Below are 18,749 nucleotides of genomic sequence, written 5' to 3'. Positions count from 1 at the left end.
AGTCTGGTCTGATAGAGATGATGAGGCTCAGCTCCAGGGAGATAATAATCTGTGAATTACACAACCAAGAATGCACCTTAGGACTAGAAGAGTAAGGGATTTGTAGAGGTAGGGAATGCCTGGCAGTGTGATTACCGTAGGACCAAGCCACAGGGTGGCACCCAGTAGGAAAGATACATGGAGAAAGTCTTTACAAAGATGCACCTAGAGATAATGCTCAGGTAGCTGACCATTCCTTTCAGATGAAACCCCTGCCTAGTTGTGCTTCCCTAGAGGGTTCTCATTGAGTTTTAAATAACTAAATCAGAGGTGGTTTAGCTTCCCACTGACCACTTCTTATTTTGCCACCTCCACTAAGTAGTTTACTTCTTTGACCCACCTAGATAGCAGTGTGTCTTTGAATCACACTATTAACGTGATTTATCTGGAATACCTAGCTCTATATAAATGCTTAATTCTGACTGTGTTAAAAAAGACTGCCTTATGGAAAAGAAACCCTTACAAAATTAATCAGCTTTCACATTTAGAGTTCTTGATTATTTAGAAAGTCATACCAATATGTAAACTTCAAAAATGCATAATATAAGCTAACAGTTCCTGGTCACTCACAAGGAGCCAGCCATGTGCTAAGCACTTCAGGTAGATCAACTCATTGAACATATTAACATATACATCATTGCTAAAGGTAACATTTTATAATTAAGAAAATATGTGAATCATGAAATTATCTTATTTGCCACTCAAATTTAGGCAAGCTACTTTACTTCATTAGGCCTCAGTCTGAGGAATAAGACTAATGAGTACTGTCTAGGATTCATCATGAGGATCTAATGAGATAATTAGGTCAAGTGAACAGCACAGTGCCTGGCACATAGTTAAGTACACAATAAATACAAATTGCCACAATTTTTAATTCGGATAAAGACTATATTGAGAGGAAAGAAGTAAATTTAAAATTTCAAGATGCGAATTACAGCTACTTACTTAGCTATATGACATAAGTTTAGGAATTACATTATAGCTCAATACAAATTATAATAGAACTGCTTTCACACATTTGCCTGACAGACTAATTTTTAGCTCTCTTTTTCAGCTCAAACTTCATTTTTGAAGTTAAAAAAATATTTCTCCAGCCAGGCATGGTGGTGTATGCCTGTAGTCCCAGTTACTGGGAAGGCTAAGGCAGGAGGATTTCTTGAGACTAGGAGTTCAAGGCTGTAGTGCATATGATCACACCTGTAAATAGCCACTGTACCTCAGCCTGGGAAACACAGTGAGACCCTGTCTCTAAATATATATATATATATATTCTTCAACAAATCTTTTTACCACTTAAGCATTGACATTGTTTTTAACAGTTTTTCTTGACCCTACTTGACTGGAAATGTTAAAGACTAGCAAAATGTTTCCAGCTCCACATTGGGGTTAGGGGTGGGGAGAATCAGATTATAGGTTATTCTCTGTGGTCTCTTTTATTTCAAAGGTTTTATGGTGCTATTAACTGGTCAAATGCCAGAGAGAAGGAAAACAGTGCAATTTATAGTCTGACCAGAGGAAGAGAGTCAATAAGCTGAACGAGTCAGGAACTAGCTAGATCTCCAAGGAATGGAGCCGTGTCAAAGTCCATGTTCTATTTCTCAATATATCTCTAGGGCTCACGGTTGGAGGCTTGTATACAAATCTTGGGGGGAAAGGCAGACAAATACCATAGGCAAACATGTTCTTGATATACATAAGATTAAAAGAAGAAACTTGAACAGTCTAGGACAGGAAGGAAAAGTATAAGTAGCAGCTTGTTGACTACTTTTCTAATACCATGAAACAGAACTATGTGTAGCCAAAGCAGTTTAGATAGTGAGGAAAAGCAAACAAAACAATAAGAACAACAACAACAAATATGGGATGTAGTTTCGACAGACCAGGATTTTTCTGCAGCACTGTAATTTTATAAGCTGTGCGACTTCAAGTTTTATTCATACAGTTTATTCATACAGTTGCTTCAACTGTATATAGTACTAAGTTCATTGTCTGTCAAAGAGTAGATGCCCAATACATTGTAGCTATCATTAATGAGGTTATGACTCCAACTATGACTATAGACCTAGGAGCTGCTTTCTCCAGCTAGCTGGTGATCTAGCTGCCAATCAGTTACTTGCTATTCTATAACAAAGTTGCAGTATCAGAGCAAAAATCACAGCCCGCTGTTGCCTATCCCCTGTTAGAATGCCATTGGTTAAAAGTGGACACATTTTACAGTAATTTATCCTGACTAAAATAGTATCAGTCATATAAATTTCTTGATGCAAAGAAAAAACTCTGTGCCACATTGCAATGGAATGACATCATGAATGTTAGGAATTATTATTTTCTGTATTCCATATGAATGTCTCAAGCAAGTTCACTAAAAAGAGCTCAATTTCTCATCTTTGATGTATTTTAAACAAGAAAGAGAATTAGATACAACGGGAGCACTTTTCTCTAGGAAGTCTGAAAACAATTACATACTGAAATTATGTTTAATGAAACATTTATTTTAACAAGTCACACTGGTGCCATCTATTTTACAATTTAGAATGAATATTTTGCAATATGAAATGAAAAAAGACCAAGAAGTCACTCACTAGCAGTTTTCAAAGGCCATAAAGAAGAATTGGTTTATCTATCGATTCACTCTCATTATATCTACTGACAACTAAGAGGAAATGGGTTAGAATTTAAGCAAAGAAGATTTGTATTAGATATAAAGAAAACTTCCTAACTCTGTAGGTTTAAAACATCAGGACGGCTTCCTATAAGGGTACTTTGGAAGATGCAATCCTTGGTGTGCATACATTCTACACCTAGTTTCTAGTTTTCTAATTTCTTATTCTTCCTCATGTGTAGGAGGGAAATGGAAGGGCTTGCAGGTGACCCCCTTTACCCTATGGCAGAAATTCTTAGGGCTGAGATGGGGGGCAAATGTCCTCTACACTGAGTTTCATTAATGGCAGCTTTTGCCCAGAGGTTGCCAGTGTTATTAAACAGGGTAGGGTGCTAGATGGTGGATGCTTAGTTCAAACTGGGCTGGAATTCTTCCATATTGGTCTCTGTATAATCTCTTTTTTCTTGCCACACTTCCCCAGCTCTTCTCTTGAAATATTCCCTTGTGTTTTTCTAACTCTTATTCTGAAGAGCAGTTCACCCTTCTGTTAGCTTCTCTAATTCGCATCCTCAGCCATCACCCAGGATGCTCATCAGGGAGCCAATCCCCTTAGAAGGCTTAGGACAGATAATAAATACTTACAATGTTGCCCCTGTCATGCTAAAAAACTGCATCCATAGGTTCTGGCATTCTTCCTACTTTCCATACTTTTGAAATGCTTTCTAATTTAGGTCAAACTTGACAAAGAACTAGGCAATTTGAGAGCTGAGACATATCACTGGCACAGGCTCTCATTAGTTAGTTACCTGTACACAGTTATATTTAACAGTGTCTCACCCAGGCTTGCTGTCATTGTGCCCCATGTGGTACCCCAGCCCTTCCCATAGGCACCAATCCCTGGAGAGATTTGGTGCTTGTGGCTGAAGTATACCTTACTTCTGTCCATTTTCTAATATACCTTCAACCCCTGTATTATATTTTGAGATATTGGATCACCTCTGGAAAGGCTTCCAAGAAAATCAATATTGATTTTTTATTAAGACTGTGCTTTCTTTGTGACTATCTTCCTTACCAACCTAGCTAATATCCCTCAGGCCCTATTCTCTTTACCTTTATCTAGACTTTGACAATTCTATATGTTTAGTATTAGTATTATTGGGAATATTTATACATATCACTCAGCATCTTTCCCTAAAGAAGTTAAAAACTCCTTAAAGGCCTCATTAATATTCTTCCTCTTCAGTTTCATCTTAGAATCTACTTTTCTCAATCTTGCTAGTAATGGTTGGGTGGATCCATGACTAACCATTTGTATACTCATGGTTACCTTCATGTCATCATCCCTTCTGATTCAATAGAATTCACTACATGATTGGAATGATTGACAGAGGAACTACTAAGTGAGCTATTCCTTTACCTCTCCTAAAAGGCAAGTTTTAATGATAAAGCCAAAACCATGGTGTGCCCCAGATCCGTGGGGAAGAAAAAAAAAAGAGTTGCAGTCAGGACTAAGTATTATTGCACACATAACCACAGCCAGTTGACATGATAGAAAAAGAGGGTGGAGAACCCCATTTTGAAATACCAAAAGAAGCATCTTGCTTCTGAAGAATTTAATACCAATTCAGCATTTCTTTACCAACAACCATACTCACTTCCTGAATTATCAGCTATGCATCATACAGTGTTTAATGCGTGATTTTCTCATTCCAGATAAGCCTAAAATAAACTTGTAAAAAATAAGATGCTAAATAAAATGAATAGATCTTAACTATTATAGTGATAACTCTTCTGTGATATCTCAGAAGTGGGAAATGTTACATAACTTCAAGGTCTTATAAGGCAGAGGTATTTGAACTGCTACATTACCTACGAGTTTATCCCAATCCATATAGAGATACAGAATACACAAATGACTCTCCCGCGGTAAGGCAGCACTGCAGAGAGTAAAACTGTAAGTGATCTTAACAGTCATTAGCTTAGTGGTTTTCAAACAATATTCCTTGGAATCCTAAAGTCTTTAGAGGTATTTTAAGGAGAGGGTTTGAATTTGGGGTGGGGGGTAAATGTACAAACTCAGTGGCTGTTTTATTGTTTTATGTGTGCTTATACTTTTTACTTATATATTTCACACGTATCTATGTTTTTAAAAATTATATCTATATATTGAATTTATATATGATTTTATATCTAAAAATTACAGTATAAATATTCATTTATATTAACTTCAACTCACATTTCATTAATAAAAAATGTTCCATTGAAATAAACATGTTTAAAATCCATTGACCTGCCTTGCCCCTTTTATTTTACAGGACAGTAGACTTGACTTCAGAGGGACTAGGTGACTCCTCCAGGGACACAGAGCATGTTAGAAGTACAGTGGACAAATGGCTTTTTTCAGGGAATCTCATACTTCATGACTTTAAAGAGTAAACCTGTCTGTGATCCACTCTGTGTCTTTCTAGTTATGTTTTAAATACATCAAATATTTCAAGGTATCTTAATCATTTCTAAAAGCTGTGTATCTTTAAGTATATTTCATAACAGATGCATCACTAACTTGGGTAATAGGACCAAAAAAAGTTTACCTCATGCTCAAAACCCTGAACCAACTTTGACAGTAGTCACATAACTAAACCAAATCATAATATATATTGCACAGGCAGAAAATATGAGAATTCCATTTGTTTGCCTATTTACAAGTTTCTAAGATAAAAGAAATAGGAAGGAAGATTGCATATTTTTTTCAAAGGTGATCTTAGATGTAATACAAAATCTGATATGTACTACTTGTTTCCAACCTGAAGCCTTACAGAGCTTGCAGAGAACAGAAAAACTTGGTAATAGAATTGGAAAGATAATCTATTCAAAATTGTGAGGCATTGGCCTTTTGTTCTTTATTGTCTGTTATAAAGACCAGAGGACCTTATTTGCTACCAGTAGAGAATATAATGGCCTACAAGCTGCAAGAGCCTTTCACAAAGCTATTTTTCAACAACCAACAGTCTTTCACAAAGCTATTTTTCAACAACCAACAACGTCAACCCTGAATTTCATAGGCTACCATACTTCCGAAAAGAAAACTGCCAAATACTGTAATGCATCTAGAAATATTCACAACATGAACACTTTTATGGCCATTAAAAAGATAATTATATCCACAGTAGAGGAAGGCAACAAGCTGAAGAACCAGAGCACGTTCTTTGAGGTAGACAGACTTGGGTTACCCCAGCCTATGACCTTGCTCAAGTTATTTCATCTCACAGAATCATTTTCTCACCTGTAAAATTAGGATTAACAACTCCTTCTTTTCAATATTGTGATAAGAACTAAATAATATATATGTAAAATTCTTGATAGAGCTCTTTCATAAGACACTCAATAAAATGAAAGTTATAAGTATTAGAAAAATGGATTTTTTTTTTTTTAATTGAGACAGAGTCTTGCTCTGTCACCCAGGCTGGAGTGCAGTGGCACGATCTTGGCTCACTGTAACCTCCACCTCCTGGGTTGAAGCAATTCTCATGCCTCAGCCTCCCAAGAAGCTGAGATTACAGGCATGTTCCACCACTCTGGCTAATTTTTGGATTTTTAGTAGAGACAGGGTTGCGCCATTTTGGCCAGGCTGGTCTTGAACTCCTGGCTTCAGGTGATCTGCCTGCCTCAGCCTCCTAAATTGCAGGTATTATAGGAGAAAGCTACGCCGCCTGGCCAAAAATAGAAAAATATTGATATGTTAAATGAAGAAGCAGAGTACAGAAATAGTATTTACAGCTATTTAAGATATGTAAGGTAAGTTGAAAATGAGAATAACTGAGGATGGAATAATGGGGTTAATGGGTTATTTTCCTTCCAACATACTAATGTTATTCCATCTTTTTGATTCTCAATTATAAAATTGGACATTTTAGCTTATATGAATGCTTTCCACTGTGATCATGAGGCCAAAATAAGAATGCTAAGCCAGTCTAGATTTTTACAACCTTAAGAGAAAAGAGCTAATAAAAAAATTATAATCCTCCATTGGTCAGAGTTGCAAGAAAATTCAGAAAATTGTATCCAACCAGTACTGAAATACTCATTTGCATATTATATAACCTGAGCAAATTGTGGTTTAATGTCTAAGTAGATATTGGCATATATAAAGATGAGCTTGCTAATACATATAGTAGGTATATTTTTAATATTTTAAACTTTCATATATAATACTTTATTGATAAAAACTACATACAATATGCAAATACAGTGAAGAAAAGAGAGGCAGTCCCCCTTACCTTCACTCCTACCATTTTTTTTTTTTACTCCTAAAAAATAACCACTACCAAAAGCTTGGACAGAGTCTTCCAGAATTTTTTCTACATCTACAAACCTAAGTATTACATGTATACTTATTACATAATAATACTTATAATGAAAAGTATAAGTACTATTACATATACAATAACCAATTTTAAAATTTGCTTTAAAAACAACCACAGTCATATTTTGAACAGTAGCATCTCTTTTTTTTTTCAGATTACATAATGAATGATCTTACATGTAACACATAAATCCTAAACACTGTTCTGTCAGCAGGAAAGAAAAAAGTCCACTTCCATTGACTAAACTTCTCTTTATATTTATATTTGTAAGACTAATAATGTTTTACTTACTTAAACTAAATCACAAGTCTTAATTACATTAATGAGAAGTATCCCTGGGAAATGTTTATAAATGTTTATAAAAGTGTTAAAGAGATATCAAGGAATATGTAAGGTAATATTTTCATAGTATATAACAACTGACTAAATCTGAATTTAAGATATGCAAGAAAGGCAAACAATTCTGCAATCAATGAATCTGCTAATTTTATTAGCTTTATGAGCATAAGAAAATATATAAAGTTTTTCTCAATTTCATGCAGGCACATTTTTTTAAAATAATGCTTAAGAATAAATACTATAATCACTTTCTGCTAGAACCTGGCGTATAAATAACTGTTCCTTAAATAAAAGCAACCTAGTATACACCTTTATTATATAAACCCTAAATTTGGACACCTATGTTACAAAGAGACAAGTAGATTGATTTTAAGGTTATTTGTATTTTGTCTTGAAATTAATAAAATTTTAATTATAACAGGCTGACCTTTAATAAGAGGAAGGGTATAAAATACAAGTTTGCCATGAAATCCCATTTAAAATGTGAATATCTCATAGCAATTTAATTAAGGCTGTAAGGACAAGTTAGTGTGGACTGCTTTCTATGATACTTGGAGAGAAACAAATAGAAAAAGGTAAAGAAGTAATCCAAAACATTGGATTCTTGCACAATACAACAAACTTCCAAACGTAATGTTTGGCTTTGGGGAATCCCGGAGGACAGTAGACAGATTTGGAGAAAGTAGACCAATGGAACACAAAATAGATTTATGTAATCAGAGTGAAGATGGTAAAGCCAGAAAGATGTGTCCCAAGAACAAAGTATTTTGGAGATCAACCTGGAAACAAATCAACATCTGAAAAAGAGATAAATGGCAAAGTTTTAGGTCTCTCTCATGGGAAGTCAACTGAAAAGGAATGAGGGTAGGGTGGTGGTGGAGAAATGCAGACAGCAACACTGGTGAGAAAACATTGTCCCTCTGAGCAATTTGAGGCCTGTGGCCTTTATGTGCAGAGGCACAAGAAGAGAGGCCGTTTGGGTTTTTTTAATGCTCAAGTAAACATGTGTGTGTGTATGTATGTGTACACATATATATACACACAAACATATATTTTCTTTATATACCAAATCTATAATCTATATTGATTTTACACATGTAATTAAATAAATAAATATAATAGATGTGTCTAATATTTGACTGATAGAAGGATAATAAAATGGCAAAACTGTTACTACAGCTGATTATACCCTCAGGCCAAATTTTTTGGCAGCTGCAGTGATATACCCAAGCGGTTATATTATTAAGTCAGATGTAAGATTAATAACTGGAGAGGTTTCTATAGTGTGTAGTTAAATCTAAGAATCATGCATATATAGAGAGAGATTTATTTCTTACACAGAAATCATTCTATCCCCAAGTCTATGGAGAATATTTTTAGTTAAATGGAAAAATATACACATTAACAAATCAAAATATTTAAAAATGCATTTTTAATTGTGGCTTGACTTATGAAAATATCCCATACAATTTAAAACAAAAAATATAATAATTGTGGATAAAAATAGACTATGGTAATCTCAGAGAGGTAAAGGGTGTCAATGTTACTCATCTCCTGAAATGAACAAATTATTTCCAATTGAAACCTGAATTTGAAAATACATCTCCTGGCAGTTTAGACAAAAAGAGAAATAGTTTGGTTAAACACTATTTTTAAAGTAGTATCATCTTTTCACATAGGAATGGTATAAATTATAAATGAGTTAAATTCATGTATATTATAAATTCTGTTTACTCGTGTTGGTAATTTATATTAGCTATGGTAATTCATACAAGGATTTTAAGGATTTTCCAGTATTTATCGTTTGAGGAACAAAAGGACAGGACTCTCCAAATTTATTTGCAGATGCAATCTTTTCTTTAAATAAACTCAAGGAATAATTTATTGCACGTGTTATTTTGTAAGAAATGGCAAGTAACGTCAAGAGACAAAATCTTCATCTATAATTTATTAAAACTCACAGAAATACTGCGGATGGGGCAATTCTTGTTTCTGGTTGACTGTAAAACACTACAATAACAGCAAAGGCTAACCTATCCACAAAAACACAAGCTAAATTCCTGACGCAAATAATTTGAGTATTTACATGTGTGTTTGCCTGCTCACATGATAATGCATATTTTGCTGGCCTGTTTTCCTCCCATTCTCAACCACCTCACTTCAATCATTGCTTTTATTTCCCCAGTCTGAGGTATGATTATTTCCATTTCAAAGAGGTGAGCTTAGTTATTTATAATCAATCACTAAGAAAAACAAAATAAGACTAACCCCTAAAATAGCCATAAAAGTATTTTGTAAATACCTATTGTAGAAAAAAAAGTTACTTTGTTGGAAAATACTCCTTAAGGGCCATGCCATATGCTGATTAGCATATCAAATCACCATTGGGGAAATAATAGAACATTAGAATACATTGAAACTGACATATTTTTTCATCAAAGCATTAAAATAACCAAAAATATAATTACTAGGAATCATTTCTAATAAAATAAAACATAAGAGATGATTGAATGATAAGCAACTTCATATACATTTAGCCACATGAATTCAAGTTTGTTTCATGTGTATGATTAAATATAAATAACATTATTAATTTCTAACACATCTGTGCTAAAAGTGAGGGTATTGCTTTTAAAGACAAGGGCAAAGCCTGTCAACCACCAGCCTGCTTGCAGCAAGCAAAGAAGATAAGAAAACAAGCAACTGAATCAAACACTGAAAAATGACAAGTTTTCATTTTCAAAACTCCCAACATATCTGCAAGTTTCTTTCCTCCTTTAAAAATTATCATCAGATAAATTGTTACAGTCCAAGAGGAATTAAAAAAAAAATCAGCACCCATTTGGTTAAAGCACATGAGTTTGGGAACAAAATAAAGAATAAAAGAGCCGCCAATACTGCCTTCTTTCACAAAGCCTCGACATCACACAACTTACTAAATACTCAAGGAGTACGTCAATCTTAAAACAGAAAAGGGGAAAAGCATGAGAGAAAAGAACGTTACCAAACTGCCTCTGCAGTCCTTAGGGAACTTGTAGATCGGGATCTTGGCTTCATAATAATGCTCATTTTGAAAAAAAATAAAAAGGAAAATAAGTCTTCAACTATTCTGATTAATACATTCTAACTGTCTTTCTGCAAAGAAGATTTCAAAGATATTCCATTTCCAAGGGAGGCTGCTTGAAGAAATCCAATTTTCCCGGAGTCCACCTCCTGTCCTCGGTCCAGCTCATGGGCAAGGTTCTAACACGCAGGAGCGCTTTCTTCCTTCATACTGAATTTACTCCAGTACTAGGCTGTTAGGAAGTGACAGTTTCTTCTGTGTCTTGCAATGCCAAGGGAGGAACTGAATTCTGAATTGATTCTTCATCTGGGTCACAAGGGAAACCAGCATAGTGAAAGAGTCACTTGATCTCTTTTTTGCAATTCCATAGTAACAGATTTAAAGGTTTCTGACACTCGAAGAGCGCAGGTAGAGAGAGAGAAAAAGAAAATGACCGGGAGGTACTGTAACACGGGAGAGCTGTCAAGGAAGTTCCATTTCAGGGCAAGCACAGGAAAACACTCCTCTCCGTGGAGCAAAGAAGTCAGCCAAGGAACAAAGCTCTCCACACTTTGGCTGGGTGGGCTGATTTACCTGCGAAAGTAATTTCTGTGTGTCCCTGCTTAGAATCCAGGGTTTTGTGAATGAGAACTATCATTCAATCTCACCAGGCAGAAACTATTCCTCAAGGGCTGTATGACGTCTGTAAGAAGGCAGTTCAAAACACCGCAGGGCAGTGAGAAAGGAAAAAAAGAAAAAAGAAAAAAAAAGAAAAGCCCAGCGCCCAGCCTTAGCCTCGTCAATTGCTGAGACTTAGAAAGCAAAGGGGCGGATCAGCTCCAGAGACCAGCACTGTAAACCGGCCAAGCAGACAAGAGACCTCACAAAACTTATAAAACCATTTCCTTCTCTGGGAAATGAGATGTCTGTGTTATTCTGGGTAACATTCCGTGAGCACCTTTATAAGGAACACACCCCTTGCCATTAAGTTGTTTATTTACCATAATAAACAAATGAATTTTATAAAAGTCATTCTTTCAAAAAAGTATTTCACTGAAGCACTAAAACTAAACTTTCTCTTTAGAAGCAAAGTTGAGAGAACTTGATGACTTAGCAGCTGTTCATTTTGAGCGGATGTAATGAAATGTCATGCTTTGGAGTTGGTTGTAGAGATGTAAATTACCTCTCAAAAATTCAGCAGAGTGTAACAGGCACCCTTGGATCAGAACATACTGGAATTTTAAACTGAAAAATCGAATGTATTATTCCTGGACAAGTGGCTGCACGTATTAAGGCTGTTCCCTTGCACAATGTTTTCTAAACCTTATTTTTTTTTTAAAAAAATGCAAATTTCATTCATCTCTACACACAAAGACTTGGGTTTGCTAGTCCTTAACAGCTCTTCAGTAAGGAATGAAGCTTTATATCTTGTCAATATCTCTTATTATTTCGAAGGCCAAAACCTTTCCCACCTCCTAAATACAAAATATTTTCTATTACAGTAGATATAATCTAAGCTGATTCCAATTGCTCCCAACAGAAGGAACAGTTGACCAGCCTGCCTATCTCTCTGAACATCTACACAGAGGATATATACTCCTCTGGGTGTGCCAGCTTCAATTATTTTGTATGTGAATTACCAAGTGAAAATAATGTAAGCATTCTGATTGCTTAAATGGCATTAGCTAGTACGTTGGTTCTCTAGTCTGACGTGAACTTGGTGTTTATTTAGCATTTGCAGACAGGATGTTGGAGTGCAGTTGTGACCCACCCAAACAACTTGGAAAATGTAGTACGGCATCCGCCAGAGGCTCTGGCTGCTTCTTACAACAAACCCTTCATCTGCTCCCCTGGTCACACTTCAAGGTGCATTTGTGACTTAGTCTTCTTTCAATGACTCTCAGGCCTCTTACGGTAAATGCCAATAAATCGCTTTCCACATAGTTATCCCCTTAAGCTTTTCAGTTTCCTTATGACTGCCAGGGGACATTCACACTTTCTTAGCACTGTCCCATGTCTAGTATATTGCTGGCATTTTAAAGCAGGTTAATTAATCATGTATTTTTTTGGAAACTTAAAAGTTTTGTGAGACTAATTATTTTTAGGGGAGAGGGGATTTAGAGGAAGAGGTTTAATTTTTTTCTTATTGGAATTTAAATGTGGGAAAAGAAAGAACAAAAGCAAACCAAGTAAAATTAGGCAACTACTATTTATTTGAAACACTGTTCCCTCCATGTAAGGTCTACCAAATAGCTTCCAGTTGCCATTTCAGAAAGAAAATGACAATGATCAGAGAATGTAATGTCTGACTGTTGAGTTTTCAACTCTCCAGAAATAATTAGCCTGTGTTCTACTGTCCCCCAGATCCATGTTACAATGAGATTATTTAGCCTGATGCCACTCCCTTCTCTGTCACACACACACAAGTTTAGTGCAGCCCCATGTGCTGTTCCTTGCTTACTTGCCCAACATTCTACATCTTCCAAGCATCTTTCTCTGAAAACCTAACACACTTATTGGGCATCTACTAAAGACTGTATAATAGTACCATAATGACTAAGAAATCGTCCCTCTCCCCTGGCAAAAACAAACTTAAGTGGGGAATCTGACAATGTATGGAACTAACCAGAATACTCAAAGTTTTTGGATTGGTACATCAAGGTTGCCATTACAGAGAAAGAAAGATGCGCTATGTTGTAAGACCATTGAGATTTAAATTTAAGTTTTGCTTCTACTCCTAATATTTAAGGTAGTGACAGAATAAAAAAAAAAGTATGTATTTGATGTTACAGAGTTTTATCCACTTGTAAGACCATTTCTCACATGAACATTTCTGAAAGAATGTTTTGTTATCTAAGCATCCTGTAGTTTTCCCTCTGAAAAGCTTCCCCAAATGGAAAAGATATGGCATTTCCCTCGAAATTCCTGTTAGCATGCAAGCATATGATGGCATGCAGGCTGATGAGGAGGCCTGAATATGGGGAGACTGGATTTAGGAACCATGTGGCCCATGCTTTTGATCCAGAAGCTGCGATTATTTCTCAGTATTTCCCTGTTGTACTGAATTGTATAATGTATGGACCTTTTACTTTCTGGTTGTTACCATGTTTCAATAGACTGTACCATAGATGTATACATCCATTGGGTCATCCATCTATAGATGTTTTGTTGAATCAAATGACTATGTCATTTGATGTTTCTGAAACTTCAGTCATAACACCACCTTCATAATTCTTTCCATATTAGCATTCCATCTATACCATGATTTGATATTTTTCTTAATTGACTCACTTTTTAAAAAAACTTAAACTGAATATAAAAGGTAACTTTATATTTATTCTGTAAATAGATTTAATATACTGGTATAATTTGCCCCCAAAATATAAGATATATTAATAGAAAAAAAAGAGTCCAAAATAACTCCTAAAGTCTGTCTCATACCACTAATGGTGCCCCGATACAACTTGGCAACACTTACATGGAAAGCGTCAATTGCATACAGGTAGATTGTGCGCACCTAAAATGTGATCTCCCTTTCTCTTATCATTCAATGGTGAGCGTGACTTGTGAGACTTATGACATTTATCCATGAATTAAACATTAAACATTAAATGAAGCCAATTGAATGAGGTGTTACGGAGTAATTTTACTATACAACTCAGGTTTTCTCAAGTATTACTATTTTCAAATACTCTTCCTACTATCAAATCTTCTGTTCTCTAAATTCCTATTTTCAGATTACAATAGATATTCTATACTTTCCAATCTATCATGAGCATATTTCTTAGAGCCATATTATATATCAACTAAATATTCAGGCCTCTCAAATATGCTGAAATTCAGTACTCCAGATATGTCAAACTAACTTTTTAGAAAAAAAGACCAGGGGACTGCAGTTTTTACAGTTTCCTGCTATTCTCTATTGTACTCTAACGTTAATGAGAATAAGACACTGAACTCCTGTAGCAGTTCCTCATTATTGAGAAATATTGTGTTATTTTCCTTATCTGGAGGGGAATTTTGAGGCAATTTCTAGAGGTTTCTTTTATTTTATTACACTTACTAGGAATACAATTGGATTCAAGGACTTTCCTACTGGCATGAACCTTGCTTGGAGCTACATTCCTTAATTCCCAAAGGAGAAGTCTGGAGTATTATATTTTGAAGGCTTTCCTATCTTCAGATTTCCTACCTCTTTCATAAACTGTCAGGTTAGGATAATAATAATAACTACTAATTATTAATTACCTACATGCTAAGTAGACTATACTTTCTTACTTATACATCACAACATCCCTCCAAAGTAGATGTGATAATAATAATTTCATACATAAAGAAAGTCAACAATTTGTTCAAAATTTTTAGTCCCAGGTATATTTCATTCCAAAGCTTGCTCTTCATGATGTGTATGTGTGCATGTATGTATGTGTGTGTTTGTGTGTGTGTGTGTGTGGAAGACAAAAAGAAAAGAGGAAGAGAAAGAGATTAAAAAATGCTACCAAGTTTTTGGAAGTTTTAAAAATTCATCCATCCTCTTTAGTTGTACAGTGGCAATGAATTAATATAATAAAAATGGTGCACATACATTACTAGTATAATGATAAACATATTTAACAGCTAGAAAATGTTACATCTTTAAGATATGCAGGATTAAACAATCTAACTTCACTGTCCTTGTTTCTAATTTTTAGGCACTAACTTTTAGGTATCATAAACACTGTGATGAGGGCATATATGACAACATCATGAGTTTGTTAGCCATAAAATATGATAAGGTCTTTGACCATCTCACAACATGAGTAATGGTAGTTTCCTGTTACCTATGCAACAGATGACATTTTGATTGCCTCATTAGGCAATACTGGTTAACAAATGATCATTTTAAAAGGTAACAATACGTGAGACCTCTGGTAACGTATAAATTTCAATATTTGTCAACAAATTACATTGGCTATTAAAAGGTACAGAATACTAGTTTTTAAAACTAGAATAAACATTTGTGCATGGAGTCAGTAATGTTGACATAAAATGAATTTTGTAATTGACTTTCAGAATTTTGCACTAATTCAATACTGGATTTCAGAAGAAAAATTATCTAATTTAAAATTTTCTAAGTGCTGCTGTATTTCCTTTGCATTCTGCCTCTCCTCTTGTCCCTCTTTCACATTTCTTGTTCTTCTTTATTCTAAACTTAAATGCATCTCTGCAAATTTAACCTTATTTTGAATTAAATATTTAAATTTTATTAAAGAATACATGTAAATAATGTAAACAAAGAGCAATGAGTGTAGTATCCTCAAACTCCAGCATTGATTCCTGATCCCAATTCATACACAAGAATGAGGCCCTAGAAAGGTGACAGTAAGCTCTAAGTGCATGGGTGAGGCTTGTGTACTGGGAGTTTTACTGCAGCATCATCAAGTGCCCAGTGGGGATTTTCTTTGCCTCTTCCAAATGTTACTATTTGTAAGAGATTTTTTCCTCTGGGGTATCTCTATTTTTCTAGAGAAGGATATAAATATGCTTCCTAGCATTCTGGTGTGGGTAGGAGAAGGACACTGAAGGTCTTACTGACACATTGCAGACATTCATTTAATTGTCCTAAATAAAGTTAAACATACAGCCATTCTTCTCCTACTCTCTGCCTAGTATCCCAAAGTCTCTGTCTTCCATGGAGAGGGATGCAAAATATGTTGACTACAATGAAAAAGAGTGAGGGCTTATGGAGAAGTGTATATAATATATATGTTCATACACCTGCTATATTTAGAACTCTTCCATCTTCCAAAGTATGTTTTGGGGGACTGGGGCAGCTCAGTTTGCTTCACTTTAGCATTGTTCTCTGATTTGGTTAAGTCATTGACCTTTTCTCCTCCTACTTCTATCTTTATGTATTGTGGCTTAGAGTCACAGACATCTCCCAGTTTCCTCAAAGATGAAATGTACCTTTCTGTTTTTTGTACTAATTATTGGTTTGAGTGACTTTTTAAAGAAAAAAATGGCATAGGAAGATTGTTTCTCCACAGTTTTAAAGCTAGAAATCTGTAAGTTTTACTTTAAAACAATTTTCTATGTTTATCTAAGCATACGCATTTACAAATTTTATTTATCAAATGACTGTATGTCAGCTCTCTCTAAGTATAGGTAAATATTAAGTATTTTTTATTATGGTAAAATACACATCACGTAAAATTGACATTTTAACCCTTTCTAAGTATACTGATCAGTGGTGTAATGTACATTCCCCCTGTTGCACAACGATTATCTCCATCCATCTCCAGAACTTTTTCATCCTTCCAAATCGACAACCCTGTACTCATTAATAGTAACTTCCTATTCTCCTCTTCTCCCAGCCCCTGACAAGCACCATTTGGCTTTCTGTCCGTATGAATTTGACTACTCTAGATATCTTATATAGTGGAATCACAAAGATTAAGTTGTAAAGGTAGATTCAGAATCACATAGCCAGTTATGGTCTAGATGTCTCATTATTAAAGAAAAAACAATTATGGAAGCACAAGGTTTGAAGATAACAATTCACACCTTGAGAAATCAATGTACTTGCCTTATCCATCATCAATTCTTTACAAAGTATTCACTTGACTTTCATAGACAAAGTCAAGAGCAAAAATATCTTTGCCTTTACCAACATCTGGTGTGTGTTTTTAAAAATTATTCTTCTAACTATTTTTTTTCCGTTTAAATATATACAAATGTTATCAGTGCTTACCCAGTCTGGTCACATTATAACTTTAGTTCTTATTTCAAATTTATAGTAGCTTCCTGTATTTAATCAAGTAGTTCCTAACTCTATATACCAATCTCAAGGGATAAAGCAAAAATTTAAAATTAACTTACTTCAATAATTCTTAAAAGACTTTTGAAAGAGATAAAACAACTGGAAAGACCACATTGCCAAATGAAGCCCTAGTTTCTAACACTGAGATAAATTGAGGTTTTCATTAAAATAAGATTTGAGGCTGGGCGCGGTGGCTCATGCCTATAATCCCAGCACTTTGGGAGGCCGAGACGGGTAGATCACCTGAGGTCAGGAGTTTGAGACCAGCCTGGCAAACATGGTGAAACCCCGTCTCTACTAAAAAAATACAAAACTTAGCTGGGTGTGGTGGCGGGCACCTGTAATCCCAGCTACTTGGGAGGCTGAGGCAGGAGAATTGCTTCAACCTGGGAGGAGGAGGTTGCAGTGAGCCGAGATCGTGTCATTGGACTCCAACCTGGGCGACAAGAGTGAAACTCCAGCTCAAAAAAAAAAAAAAAAAAGATGTGAAAAGCAGCCTGTCAAAAATAAATGCACACAAAATGTGTTTTAATAATAATTTAGTTTCTGATGTAATGGGAAATGTTGAAAATTGTTTTATTAGAAAGTAAACTCTCATCAGGACCTTTAAATTTACATTTATTTGATAACATTTTTCTTGCACATATTAAAAATGCCAAAATAATCCAAGCAACTCAGGCAGTTTCTCCTTGATCACAGATTACAAATAAGTTTTCTCTAACGTAAAACAGCTGCTCTGAGAAAAACGCCTACTATTTAGGAAGGGTATGTAGGATCAAGTTAAGAAGAGGCCTTTGGAGTCAGACTGCCTGGTTGCAAATCCAAATTCCACCAATCACTAGTTGTTTGATTGCAAACAAATTATTTAACCTTCCCTGGCTTCAGTTTCCTCAGCTATAAAATGGAGATAGAAGAGAATTTTCTGAGGACTAAAAAAGACATGTAAAACCTTAGCAAAGTATCTAGAAAATGGTAAGGAATCAATAAATAATATCTGCTATTAAAAATAAGTTTTAAAAGACTAATCAATAAGCTATGGAGAAAAGCAGCTTTAAAACTTAAAAATATATGTTACTGCACTAGTATTTGATTTAAAATAATTGGTTTGTGCTTTTGTCTTCCTTTGGATCCTGTCCTCTTGACTCCCTTTACACATAGCTTGTGTAGTTTTCCTGACTCCTATTTTACACATCTAAGGTTTTTTCCTCTTATCTTTTGATTATCTTTCAAAGACACACACCTTAAAATGTCAAAGCCTGTGATGAAAAACCTTCTATAGCTTCATATTCCTTACAGGATCAATTTCAGCCTTTTTTGTGTGTTAAATAAAAACTTCTACCATTTGGGTTCAATCTGCTATTCAGCTTTGCCCTTGATAACTAATTTTTCCCACCCTATATTGCCAACCACACAATCTCACACACCTTGCCCCAAATCTGCTCACTTTGTTTCCCCTGCCTGGGGAACCTCTCACCTTTCTCCCATTTCCCTGCTAAGTATATTTCCTACTCTGCCTTCAAGATCTAGCATAAGTAGCAGTAAAGCCCAACTAACTCCAAGACA

General features: G+C 35.1%; 1 protein-coding gene across 6 annotated transcripts in view; it reads right to left on the bottom strand.

Annotated features, from left to right (window-relative positions):
- The window catches only part of PDE4D (phosphodiesterase 4D), a 1,528,950-nt gene that overhangs the window by 296,409 nt on the left and 1,213,792 nt on the right, over positions 1 to 18,749 (bottom strand). Inside the window, exon 1 of one of the 6 annotated variants that reach the window (XM_008952753.3) lies at positions 10,349 to 11,385. The exons of the other annotated variants lie outside the window; for them this stretch is intronic. Within the exon in view, the coding sequence (XP_008951001.1) occupies positions 10,349 to 10,413 (65 nt within the window). The 5' untranslated portion in view covers positions 10,414 to 11,385. Of the gene's footprint in view, positions 1 to 10,348; positions 11,386 to 18,749 lie in introns of those variants that run through there. 6 annotated transcript variants of the gene reach the window in all.

Source organism: Pan paniscus, chromosome 4 (assembly GCF_029289425.2).
Source record: "Pan paniscus chromosome 4, NHGRI_mPanPan1-v2.0_pri, whole genome shotgun sequence".
NCBI lineage: Eukaryota > Metazoa > Chordata > Mammalia > Primates > Hominidae > Pan > Pan paniscus.
Note: the sequence above shows the minus strand (reverse complement) of the source record. Positions and strands in the feature narration are given on the sequence as shown.